The following is a 13,325-nucleotide window of genomic DNA, read 5'->3' as shown; positions in this document are numbered from 1 at the left end:
GAAAGTAAAAGGTGCTATCTCCTTGCCGTTTGCTCTTTATTATACATAAACAGAAAACACTTAGCATGTAAAATTAATGTGAAAATTATTCCCGGGGTAAACTATAAACACAGAAGTTACCCCGCACATTTACCCTTTTTTTCTCCTTCCCCTAGATCAGAGTGTAATTGCCAGTAATCAGGTCTGTTTGCTGCTGATAAAACCACTCTGAATGCGAGGAACCCTCTTTGTGTGATGACTCAATTATGCCAGAAGTGGCTCATCAAACCTGGCCCATCAGCTGCTTTAATAAATAAGGAGGAAAACTTGCTGCAGGCGCATTATAATTCCATTCATTCCATAATTAAATCCATTCCAGTTTTAACCCTTCACTCAGTGTGCTTCTGGAAGAGGAAACAAAAACAAGGAGAGAGGGGGGGGGGGGGGGGGGGGGGAGGATACACACCAGACAGTGACCTTGCACAGAGCACCCATCCGTTCTCTATAATTCAAAATGATACTGTTGAAGAAAGGTTAAGAGAAAAAGGCTTGTGGAGGAAAAAGGATGGGAATCAGGAAAGATGCGGCTCCTGTGTTGTTGTTTTTTTTTATGTATGCATTGTTTCCACACACCGCCTTAGACAGTAATTATATTAAAAGAGTAATCTAATCATAACAGTTGGTTGGTTGAGTGTGCAGCACTGACATTTTGAAATCTTATTTTGTGTAATCTCATTTGCCTCTATCATCTCGCCTGTACCCCTCTATCTAAAGGAAATGTAAATAATGTAATTAATTTTATGGTCTCCAGAATCTTACTTTGCGACTGTGGCCTGCTTTATTGGTTTCAGGATGAGGTATCAGCCCAGTGAGTTTTTTTACTCCATCACAATAATGTCTGTGTTAATTACATGAGAGCGTCCCAAGTGCACGGATAAGCTGGGAACAAGGGGACACAAAGACTCAAGGTCAGTGATGAATATCCACAGCAGCTGCACGGCATTAATAAGGCATTATATGAAAATAATAATAATAGCATCACTTACAACAAAAAAATGCGAGAGTGTGGTGAGAGTAATGTCAGGAGCGTCGGGGTGTTTTACAGATATTTCTCAGCTTGGATCCTGCCTCTCTGATAATGGTGCGAGGCAATGGTTATTCATGATTGCTGGACGGGGAAGGTCCCTCTCTGTTTCTACCCCCAGTCGCAGCCCATTCTCTCCTCTGTGGTGGGAATGCTGGCAGATGGGGTTAGGGGGGAATGGGCTGGGCTCAAGGACAGCTAGCAGCCAGATTAACACATAGAAAATCTCATAGACCCTCAGCATCAGGCTGCCTCCTTTCCCCCTGAGAAATCTGCCCCAGACGCAGGGAGACGGTCCTCTGAGAAGCATTATTTGTGTTGGACTTGGGGTTGTGTGTATGAGGAGGGAGGGGAGGGGGGGGGGGGGGCATAAATATGATTCAGCAGATGACGAACCAGCTCAAATAGTAGAGAGTCTTTTTTCATATGCTAATGACACCGAGTGAATAACCCTCACTCCCCCTCCTCTTCTTTTTTCCCCCCAGTTTTGTTTTTCCGGGGTAGCGCTCTGTGAGCTATAATTAAGAAGATGTTGCCTTTTTTTCTTTTTTTTTTTCCCAAAGCTAACAGAAATAAATAATTCCATAATAAGATCTGTGAAGTGAAGAGGCTTAATGTACTCATTGTGTTCATCCTTGTTTTCCCTCTTGGATGTTTTGTATTAATTAGAAGCAAGCAATTTGATCTCTGTCATGCAATCAATTTGCATCGTGTTCCTTATTCCATGTGAGGTATTAATATGCTCTTTCCACCTTTTTCACATCCATGTCTCTACGTCATGAAAATGTAATAATGAAAACCTTCAAAAACATGGTTCAGAGACGTACCATTGATTTAAATATGCGCTAAAAAAGTTGCAGATTTTTTTAAACTTGTATCCGGTGTTTTGTTTTTCTGTTACAGATAATGAATTACATGATCACCTCCTGAGAGATTACAAGTGTGAAAGCATCAACCAGCGTGGACAGTGCGGATCTGGAATCTTATCCTACGGAGTGCTCGGAAAACTACAATCAAAGGTAAATAATCGGACACAGACAAGGGATTGAATATGACCTACAGCGTGAAAATAACTTTTGTTCGGCACAGAAAGTCTCGAGATGATTGTGTAACAGTGTTTTGTATAAGTAGCATGCTAAGTGGCGGAGTGTCACTGCTCCTTTGACCACAAACTGAGACTGTTTTTTACTTGCGCAGAGCTGTGGGTGGCTGCCACATAATATAAAAAGGTATTGCTGAGTCTGCTTTGTCTGAAGTGATGGCTGATAGTTGTCAGGTTGTCTCAGGTAGTTTTGTACCTCATAAGACTTCCTTTGAAACCATAATATAGAGTTTAGAGAGATCTGATAAAAGGTCTTTAAAAGGACCATAACAGTGTTTTAACAGTATACACTGGTATAACACACTGCCTAGAGGGCTGGTAATACAGCTTTGGAAAATGCTAAGCAGTGATGTTTTTGTAGTAAAACATGCTAGAACACCTTAAACATTCTACGCTGTGGCCTTATTTCTGTGTGCGGTTGGACTAGTGATCAAACAATCGTTTCTGCACAACATTTTTGTAAATAGTTGGCAGAGTGTGTAATGCCAGAGAACACAGAATGATAGCTGAAGAAACGACGTGAAGATGGAAACACGCATTGTTTTAACACGAATATAATTTTTAGGTAAGAAAATGAAAAACTGAACAAAAACCACTAAAAAGTACATTGAAGTACATTAGTTTTCTGCAAAAAAAAACAGTATTGTTCTGTATTTACACCGTCAATCATCAAGTTATGTGAGTTATTACGCTGGAATGAGACATTTGTTAAGTAAATGCAATTTCTTTTTAAATATAACTCCCTATTTAGCAGATATAATTATGTTTTAAGTGCGTATTAATCTATAGTGTTTGTAAACATTTTTAACTTTCCTTATAGAAACATATTTAACATTATTACAACTGAATACGTCATTGATTATCTTATACACTAGTTTCCACTTATCATTAACCCTTTATTACATGTGTACACAGTATACATGACGGCTAAAAATAGCGTTAAAGTAAATTATTTTTCATTAACTTACACTAAATATAGCATTCTGTATTTAAATAAAACACTTTACCCAAAAGAACTTTCATACAATAATGATTAAAAAGGCCTCAGTCATATTGTGCAGTGAACGCCAAATAAAATCTCTCATTTGACCCTGAATGCATCTATTTGTTCTGCTTTTGTAAACACGCAGCGTCACATGTTTGTCCACGTTGCCATGCCAGGACTACCTGTTAGTACAGCACAGCGTCTACGGAGGCCCTCCTTGTTCTCTTGTTGCTTGTCACTTCTTGTTACGTGAATTAGACATACAGTAGCCTCTGCTTTGTCAAAATCTGCCGGTAGGTTTCGTCATAATTATGTCAGAAAGACACACGTGACTCAATTTAAAAGCAATGCCAACGAAAGAAAGGGATCAATTTGCTCGTCAGACTATAATATGTGAAAGTGGATACGCGACACAAAATATGTTGAGCAATAGTCAGACGTACAGTCCAGCGTAGTTGTGTTTCATTGGCATAGGAGTGATTAAACTGACCATTATTCGGTGATTCCTGTAGCATTACGTTGTTTTTCAAATTAAATAGAATGACGTTTATACTATCATTACATTTCTTAATTAATTCAGAGGAATAAAAAAATACATAGAAGAAAAAATGAAAAAATGTTTTGTTGTCGTTTAATGATACAATAGTTTTTAACAAATTTGCAGGAGAGCACTTCTAAAATGTCAAATAAATAAATAAAAAAACCACCACCAAGGTAATAAACATGTGTGAGTCAGTGGTGATATTTCGGTTCGCTGATAACGTCATTTGAACTTTGATTAATGTCCATGTTACAATCTCAGGTTGCAGGGCGTAAGAGCAACGTTTTCGCCTTCAAAACAACAAATCCATCCAAAATGTTGAAACATGTCTGTGTGGAAAAGTGTGGCAAACTAATGAGGTACATTCGTTTTTACAGAATGTAATCTATAGTGTTTGGGAGTTGTTTGTCTCAATAGGCTGTAGTAATCAAAAGTAATGAACCTATTATGAGCAGGACCTCTGAGGGCCCGGCGTGGCATTAAGAGTGTGGCACATAAAAGGTTTATTAAAGGAAATTAAGGTCCATCACTGCCACACCTGCTCCCCTATTATAAATGTATGACAGGTCAGTGCCTTCAATCACAACAGCAAACGAGAGAGAGGAGTCATGTTTCCCATTACCAGGGAAAAGTAACAGCATATCCTATGACTCACAGATTTCACTGGCCTGTGACCACTATACGCCACCATCAGCCTGGAATAATTATGTTTAATAGGTTTTATTTGGGACCCACAAGCAACAGCCACCGAGAGTGGATGGATTTTAGCAACTATTTTTGTCCAAACACACACACACACACAGTGAGGTGCGGTCTGCACTTTAATGTCATTATTTAGTATCATTACATTTTTACTCACCTTTGAAACTTTTTTTTTTTTCCCCCTAACGTTATACTTTGTGTGTTTGCATATTGCTGATGTTTCGTAGGAGCTCTTTGTGATGTTGTCATGGACACCTATTGATTTTAAGGCTCACAGGCTGAAAAAGAAAAAAAAAATCTATAATGCTTCTTTTCCATTTCAAATAAAAGAAGCAAATACAAATGAAATACATTAAAATGTTTAGTGGCTCATCTGTACGTCGCATGTATTTATTTTACAGATGGATTCTATAGGTGAGGAGCAAACCCTGAAAACATGTAACGGTAGCGCAGGTGAGAGCAGATTTCAGTTTTTGCTTTTAACTAAACATACACTCTCTCTCTCTCTCTCTCACACTCACACACACACACACACACACACACTCACACACACACACACACGTTCCACTTATCGCCATGGGTTAGGGGTATCGGTTCAACAATCCAACTTTATAACTGTCAATTTTATGTATGATCTTACCGGTTTGAAGAGCACTGCACAGCCATTTCATTATTCAGAGGGGAATAACTTCATTAAAATTGGAACAGTGGCTCAAATTAGTTAAGGAGTGTGTATATATCGTGTGATTGAAAACCTCTAGACTGGATGTGTCATTATGCAAGTGTTCAGGGCCTCTGAGGCCCGCCTGCTCACGCTGGAGCTATTACTACATAAAAATGATCATGAAAAGTGTTATTATTGGTTGTGCTGCATGGGAACAGGGCTGGAACTTGTGAATGAGATTCACGCGGGGCCCCTGGGAAAATTGATTTAGCCTTTTTAGATCATGTTGTCAAAGGAGGTGCTGCCGTTGGTCTCCAAGAGAACGAGCAGACTGAATGAAAACCGTTTCAGATCAATGGCGGGACCACTTCTCCATCCTTGTGCTGATTATACCCGATGGCATTGTAAAAGAGAATAAAGGTTAAAGCAGTATTAACCCAGGTGGCATCATCCCTAAATCATTAGCTACAAAACAAATATTTACAGAACATTGTAAAACATTTCATTAGCAAAATCGCTCCAAAAGTGGTGAGTCGGTTTGAACCTTTGATGAAGAACAAGTCGACAGATGCTGTGCTGCTGTAGTGGAAATGTAAACATGACGTTTCATCTGTTCTTTTTGGGCTTTTATTTCACAGGGCCGGCCGACTGCATCACCGAGACTCACAGGTGAAACTTTATGACGTGAATTTTCTCATCTTCATTCCAAAAAAGGAAATATTTTCTGTCCCAGATCATTTATGCGATTTATTAAGATTTTTTTTTTTTTAATTTCATAAAAGAAAGTCTCAAATTGTAATGTGTTTTTTTTTCCTGTTGACCCTGCTGTACCTTTTTGTCCGTTCCCCCTCTACCCCTCCAGCCCATATGGGTCCATGGCGAGGAAGAGGAGTGCTCAGGAAGGGGTGCAGGGCGCCCCCGTCAACAAGAGAAAGTCCCTGCTGATGAAGCCCCGCCACTACAGCCCCAGCGAGGCATGTGAAGAGGAGAGCGAGGACCTGGCACCGCCACAGGACAAAGAAGAGCTGAGGAACATTGACACTCCAGCAGGTAAACAGATGTCCTGTTGTTTTGTCTGTTTTGATGAACAATTGACGCTGAATTTTAAAATCCCATCTGTTGCATTCATATTTCCCTCCCTCTGCCATCAGCCAGCAGCCGCAGTCATTGTGCAGTGGAAGTGAAAGACTACACTGCTGGGTCCACATTAGTTGTGTCTCACGTCCACAAATTGAAGTTTTGACAGCTGATCTGCCATGATATTTTTGGCGTGGCTCTACCCTCTTTTGATGAGGCCAGATTTCAGACCCCTCATCTGTCCTTTTTCAAAAGCCAGTCCAAAACCCATTGAATCCATAGAATGAACCACTGAATGGGGGAGTGCACCAGTTCACTTTGATTTAAATTAAACTTCCTCCGTTCGTTGAAACTGAATTAACACTGAAGTCGCCTATTGTGACAAACAAATGAGGCGTCAACAGTGCTTGGCATATGTTTTAATGTTTAACCGTTTTGATTTTTACGAAACCACAAAAAAAAAGAAGAAAAAAAACATTTCAGCAACAACAGTTAAAAATTGTTTGCTTTCACTTATGCCACTCTCCTTTTCCAGCGAGCGAAAATGTTTTCTTTTTTCCTTGGCAACAATGTTTGTGGCGTAGATGTGCATTCTCGCCCACTATAATCTGTACTGATTTGGTATATTTTTAACGATGTAACTAAGCAACAAACGTAATTGTCCCTTTCAAAAGCTTTTGTTAGGCCCTCTAACACAGTCTAATACATAATTAGGCATAATGTCTACAGCTCATTATAGTACACATGTGTGTAGTTAAATGGACCAGGAGAGTAGCTCACTGAATTGTGTGGATTCATTGGAAATGGAATGTATTTGTTTCCTGGGTTCATATTACATTACAATTATCTAAGTAATTCACTGTGCATCATCAGTTTTTCCTTTTGTTGTGGATTCTAGATACTTTTTCTATTCATCATCCAGAGTTGATTGACAGCTGTATATTTTCCTTATTTGAGCCTGATGGACCAGCTTTCAAACTAAATGCTGGCAGAATAAATAGAAGGAGTCTGAAGAGTGTCAAATGAACATGTGTATTGATAAACAATTTCAGAACATATTTTGCTGTTATTGTCAGATTTGGGGGCTATTTTCTGCGAAAAAACAAAAATTGGACAAGTGGACTGGAGGCAGGAAGATTATTTTTTTTTTTTGTTGCGGTGGGAAGCTGGTTATATCTGCATTTTAACAAAAAGGGAGAAAAATAAGCCTCTCGTTTGGTCGAGCCACACTGCGTTCAACTCCAGCCAACTGCAGCCCTGCTGCAGAGTGCTGGTAATGGCTATTCTGGAGTACAAACTGTTCACCTGTTCCAACACACAAACCACCGGAGGGATCCAAGTTTTTTTCCTCCATCTCTTTCCTTTTTTCACCGCACTTCTGTGTCTCTGCGCTAGTATGCATGTGTATGTGTGTGTGTGTGTGTGTGTGTGTGTGTGTATAGGCCTATTTGCTAGTGTACGCGGCTGTGTCAGGCCGTGGAGTCCATCTGGATGAAAAACAAAACCCTTGTTGCTCGACTCATAAATGTAAATACGTGTAACTGGCTTTAATTTTTCATTCAACAGCGTTTGTCTTTAAACACCTCTTTTCAAATATTTTCACAAACTGCAATCATATATATATATACACACATATATATATATATATACACACATATATATATATATATATATATATATATATATATAGACAAAAAATAGTTTGTCTTTTTGTTATTAGTGCCACATATTTTGTTAAAGCTCTTTTGACGAGGATTAAGTTCTCGTGCTGCTCCCACTAATAATAATGTATCTGTATCATCCTAAACATTATGGGATCTGATTCTCACAATCCATCAATCTATCTATCTTCTCAACCTATCGAATATCTGGTGTCTGGCCACTTAAGAGGATCTGGGTCCACAGTCCGGCGCCGAAAGTAAAAACCCTCACAGTCCAAAGAGCCTTAATCGAGCATAAGTTTGAATGCTTTTGGAGGATCAAGAGAGATTTTGTTGAATCAATCCAGATGATAGCTTCCCATTGTTAATCACTGACCATGACTTAATATATAATCAGTGGTGTTAATAAAGTGTTGTTTCAGATGCACTTAGGGATAACTCTAACCCTCTTTGTCCGTTCCACTGATCAGGCTTTCAGCGTCGCACATTCTTGTGGCTTTCTGCACATGTGACCGGGATTTCTGGATTTATGCTAAAAGATAGACGGCAAAAGGTCAAAAGGCAAATTAAATATTTGAGAGCACTTAGCGAAATAAGCTAGAGAAAAGAGATTATATGAAATGACCAATTAATGTCACATTTAAGAAGAAATGCATATATATTTCATTAATCTGCAATGATGCTGCTACATGCATCACATATGTGGTATCTCATCACACCCACAAGGATTTTCCTCGTCATCTTCCAAAAATAGATACTTGACATTAGAAAACCTCCCTAGTTCTCTAGAACAATCAATTAAATTATCTACTAATTATTTCCTGCAACATTATGCGTTTTACTGGTCTAATATGGGTTGTTAATATTTTACTCTAAAATAACAATTTTAACTGAGCAAGATCCACATAACTATTTACTTCAAAACAGAGTTTAAAACATCTATAACAAATAAAAAGCATCCTGTTTGTTTTTGTGCACACGGACATATAAGTTAAATTGACTCGACATTTCTCTTAATTCTGACATTTAAAGCTATTTTTCAACCACTTCTTTCAAGCGTCTCATAACTATTTTCTTAAGAAACAGCAGTTGAATTAGAGATACACATTCCTATGAAATGTAATTATCTAATCACTTAGCACATGTTCACTTAGCAATGCCACTCATTACTGTGGACACTGTTAGCCGTTGTGCCTTTATCGTTTTTTGAAACCAAAATCAGTCAGTTTTTAAGGTGTATAGTTGGCTTCTCCTAAACCAAATTGTGCCGCTCAGACAGCAGCAGCTGACAGAGATTTCTCTCTTTTATCTTCATCTTTGTAGTTTCCTCCATCTGTGTTTTCAGGAATCCTCTTCACTTTCCTTGTTCACATCTCTAGAAACAACTATTTATGTGTTTTTTCTGTGAAGATGACAACATGTTGCTGCTTGGTTTGCACTTAAAACTACTCAATGAAAAAAAAAACTGATGTTCACTGTCCACGGCACAGTCAATCCTTCTGTAATCTTGTCCTAAATCTGTATTGGGTTGCTGCTCCAATTGGAGACACAAGAAAACAATTCTGTTTCTCATCTCCAGGTTTCATGTTCAACAAGATGACAGAAGGGTCATATATATATGTTTTCTAAAATATGCTTGAGGAATTGTTTGGAAATCCTGCAACCATATGATTATAATTTCTATTGCAACATGTGTTCTTCTAAATCCTCGAGGAAAAACATGTTTTTTATAACATAAAGATAATATTTGTGGAAAAGTAACAGAATCTAAAACCTTTAAAAGGATTTAGAGAAGATTATCGTCGACATACATTTCTTGTGTGTGTGAGATCGAGGGGTTACAGAAGAACATGTTTGGTCCGTTAAGTCTTGAAAACACATAAAATAATGAAGAATGTTCTTGTTGTTTTAGATGGGAACTTAAGCGCAATCAATGGAGTTGCCTACAACAATGGCTGCCACGACGCGGCTGCAAAGTCCGGCGATTCTCTCGGATGGTCAGAAATCCCATCCGATGGCTCTCCGCAGTGTGAGCCGGACGCATCCGAGCCTCTGATGGAGGAAGATGACGAGGAGCTCATTAACAATGAAAGAGAAGACCAAAGTCAAGACAGGATGAGCGGGACGTCGTCGCCACAGAGTCCGTACGAAGACATGAGGGAGGCTGAGTGGGAGCCTCTGTCTCTGTCTGCCAACTTGAACGGCTCCCACTGCAGCCCCTCCAGAGCCTCTGAAGACCTCTCAGGCAGGAACGGCCACGTGAAAGAGGAGCCTCACTTAGGATTGGGCGGTCCGATGGGTCGGGCGAGTATTCTTCAGGCTGAGGCTCTGAGATACAGGCCGCTCCCCGCGGAGGAGGACAGTGAGGGGGAGGCGGAGGTGGAGAGGCCGCCTCAGCTGGACGGCTGGGCTCTGGGCCTCCACGAAAGAGGCCTGGAAATGGGCCGAGGGAGGGTGAACTTCAGCCTGTTGGAGCAGGCCATAGCTCTGCAGACGGAGCAGAGGCAGGTCCTGCACCACGCCTACAGGGAGATGGACCGGTTCCTCATGGAGCAGATGACCAACGAGAGGAGGCACCACAGGATGATGGACATAGACAGCAGGCTCAACTATCATGGAGGAAAAGGTAACAATATGGAGGGAAAGACCCGCGATGTAAGATAATCTAAAGACAATCACAAAGGAGCGATCAGTTTTCACGAATGTACCTTCATCCGGCCTAAATCAGACAGACCACTTGTGATTTGGATGATTGGGCGCTCAAAAAAAAACCCCAAAACATTAAAAGGAATAAAAGAAGCAAACGCATGGGAGGGGGGGAAATCAGAGAGAGGAAATCCTCTTAAGTACTAAAACATTTTGGCAACAAGTGAAGTAATAAATGACTAAAATAAAGAAGAATAACATTTTCTGATGGAATTGCTACTACTCAGAATATTGGATTTTGATAGGAATCAACTGGATATTTAACCATGACCATAAGTCTTAAATCCTCCTAAAGTACCTCTCATGCTTCCCTCTGATTCTTCAAATCACTGCAGCTAAATGTGTAATCCGAGATGTAATCTTTCGATGGATGGGCATTAAGAAGTGAATGTTGAACTGCAGCCTTAACTAAAATGGCAGATTAATAGATGCATTTTGTGAAAAAAAAGTGTCTAGCTTTGCATGATATTTCAATCTGTCGACCTGTGTACAATATGTGTGCGGGAAAGTGCAAGTGCATTATGTGTCTATTTCACTTATTTCTACATTTCTTGATGGAACACACTTAAAGACAGGAAGGATTTGGTGCATTAAGGCAGCAGTACAGTGGTTGTATTATCTCTATTTATTGTGAAATCTCTTTTTACTGTGTCCGCAGATTCTCCACGCACAGATAAAAAGGACATAAAGTGTCCGACTCCTGGCTGCGATGGCACTGGTCATGTGACCGGCCTGTACCCGCACCACAGGAGTTTGTCTGGGTGTCCTCACAAAGTCAGAGTTCCTCCAGAGAGTAAGTCACACAAGCACTTCTGTTTTTAAATAATGGATGATTTATACTTGTAAAATCCGCCAGTTGAAGGATTTATAATCAGTCACAGTAATTGAAATCCTCTTAGCACGAACCCAAAGACAAGAAAGACCCGCTTATACATTTAGTTCAATTCAAAAGATGTGCATGAAACTTTTCAAATAAACTTAGGATTAAGGATTTCTTCTCCCTCTCTCTTTCTCTTAATGTGCTGTAATGTGTGAATATTGAATTCTTCTTTTTCTTTCTTTTTTTTTTTTTACCCCTCACATTGCCGATTGTCAAGTCATTTCAATATAACTCAACAAACATTCAACATTAAACAGCAATGTTACAAAAGGAACAGAAAAAGTAATTAACTTTTTCAAAAAAGCGCGTGCTCTTAGACTGGAGGCAGTATTTGCAAATCAAAGGGCTAGCTAACGCAGCATTCAAAAATAAATAGACAACTCCAACAAACTAATTGGAGAATATGTACAGAAAAGAAGTTTCTAAGGATACAGAGCGGACCTTTAACGACGCGTTTGTTTTGAAGAATATAATCGGCTGTCTTGTTACGCTCCTCTTTGCACTAAGCTATTTACATTTCAGGCACATTACAGCATTCCTCACAAAGCCTTTTGTTTTTTCTTCCCACTCCTGTTTCTGTTTCTGTAGGATCTTTACTCTATAGGCACTAATGTACCAACCAGTTACATAAACCCTCATTATATATATATGTGAAAATGTGTTTGTTTTATTTCCAAAATGCTCTGTATATATTGGCATTTAACATCTTATAATCTTCCAGCTTGATTATGTGTTGTTGAATTATTTTGGGCTCTCTCTGAGCTTATCTCCCCTCTCTGTCCTCGTCCCCTCAGTCCTGGCCATGCATGAGAACGTCCTCAAGTGCCCTACACCCGGGTGCACAGGAAGAGGCCATGTCAACAGCAACCGTAGCACCCACAGGAGGTACGTCCACAGCGGAAAAGCCATTAGAAATCTGCACCCTGTTCATAGACGAGTTACGGTATTAGGCTAATGTGTTTGATTTCCTCCACCGACCAGTCTCTCAGGCTGCCCCATCGCCGCCGCCGTGAAAGTCTCCAAACCTCAGGACGAGAGCCTGAAATGCAGACAAACACCTGACCGCTCACCGAGGTACAGCGCACTGCCAGATAACGCCGGGGATTTTCACTGCTATCAATGTGGTCACATGTGCAGGACGATAATTACAACAAGCGGCCAGAAATCATATTCAGCTCTGGAGTGGACTGAAGTCGTAAAAGCGGAACTGAGGTTATGCAAAAAAGTGATAAACACTATTATTGTGGAGGGGAGTGTGGGGTATTTGTATTCACTGATCCCAGCAGAAAGAACGGTCTATTTTGAGCTTTCCAAGCAGACATAAGCAATGGTTGCTGGTCCTGTGAGTTCCTCTCTATTAGAGATGATAAAAGAGCAGAACTCTTTGTTCCCTGTGGATATATCATGGGCAGGATGCCCACTCCTACTATATTAATTAGTCTGGCAACCTGGCTGTGGATCTACAACACACATCAGATCCCAGACTATGTACAAAAGCACTGGCATCCCTGAATGGTTCAAAAACAACGTCTTTACTTAACTGCTTAATATGAGCTTATTGGGCACTTGTTATTTCACAAGGTTTGCACAATAAAATTAAGTCTTTTTTTTTTTTCCCCTCCCCAATTTGTCTCCTGGTAGAGCCATCGGCTTGATAAAGAAGTTCGAGATGAACCAGTTGAACTACAGGCTCTCTCATCCAGTAGCAGCCTTGAAAACGAGCCTCACAAAAGACATGGACAAGTACAGCAGAATCCGCTTTGATTACGCCAGCTTTGATGCACAGGTCTTCGGCAAACAGCCTCTGATGGGGACCAACCAGGACCAGGAAATGCCACATTTCCCTGATTGTAAGTTTCACGTATTTTATTTGTGGCAAAAAAAAGAAAGAAGAAGCTATTTGTTAACATGGTACTGAGGGTGAATACATTTCTTTGTCACATC

The 13,325-nt window shown here is 40.0% G+C and overlaps 1 protein-coding gene across 1 annotated transcript in view; it reads left to right on the top strand.

The window, feature by feature from the left end:
• The window catches only part of st18 (ST18 C2H2C-type zinc finger transcription factor), a gene marked incomplete at both ends in the record, with an annotated part of 38,553 nt that overhangs the window by 17,237 nt on the left and 7,991 nt on the right, over positions 1-13,325 (top strand). The window contains 9 exons of the mRNA XM_079173883.1: positions 1,967-2,082; positions 4,795-4,846; positions 5,696-5,726; positions 5,920-6,107; positions 9,708-10,421; positions 11,160-11,294; positions 12,176-12,266; positions 12,363-12,455; positions 13,023-13,231. Of these exons, the coding sequence (XP_079030009.1) occupies positions 1,967-2,082; positions 4,795-4,846; positions 5,696-5,726; positions 5,920-6,107; positions 9,708-10,421; positions 11,160-11,294; positions 12,176-12,266; positions 12,363-12,455; positions 13,023-13,231 (1,629 nt within the window). The remainder of the gene's footprint in view (positions 1-1,966; positions 2,083-4,794; positions 4,847-5,695; positions 5,727-5,919; positions 6,108-9,707; positions 10,422-11,159; positions 11,295-12,175; positions 12,267-12,362; positions 12,456-13,022; positions 13,232-13,325) is intronic.

The sequence above is a fragment of the Pholis gunnellus genome (genome assembly GCF_910591455.1).
Source record: "Pholis gunnellus genome assembly, chromosome: 14".
In the NCBI taxonomy this organism is placed as follows: domain Eukaryota; kingdom Metazoa; phylum Chordata; class Actinopteri; order Perciformes; family Pholidae; genus Pholis; species Pholis gunnellus.
This window is presented reverse-complemented; position numbering and strand designations above follow the sequence as displayed.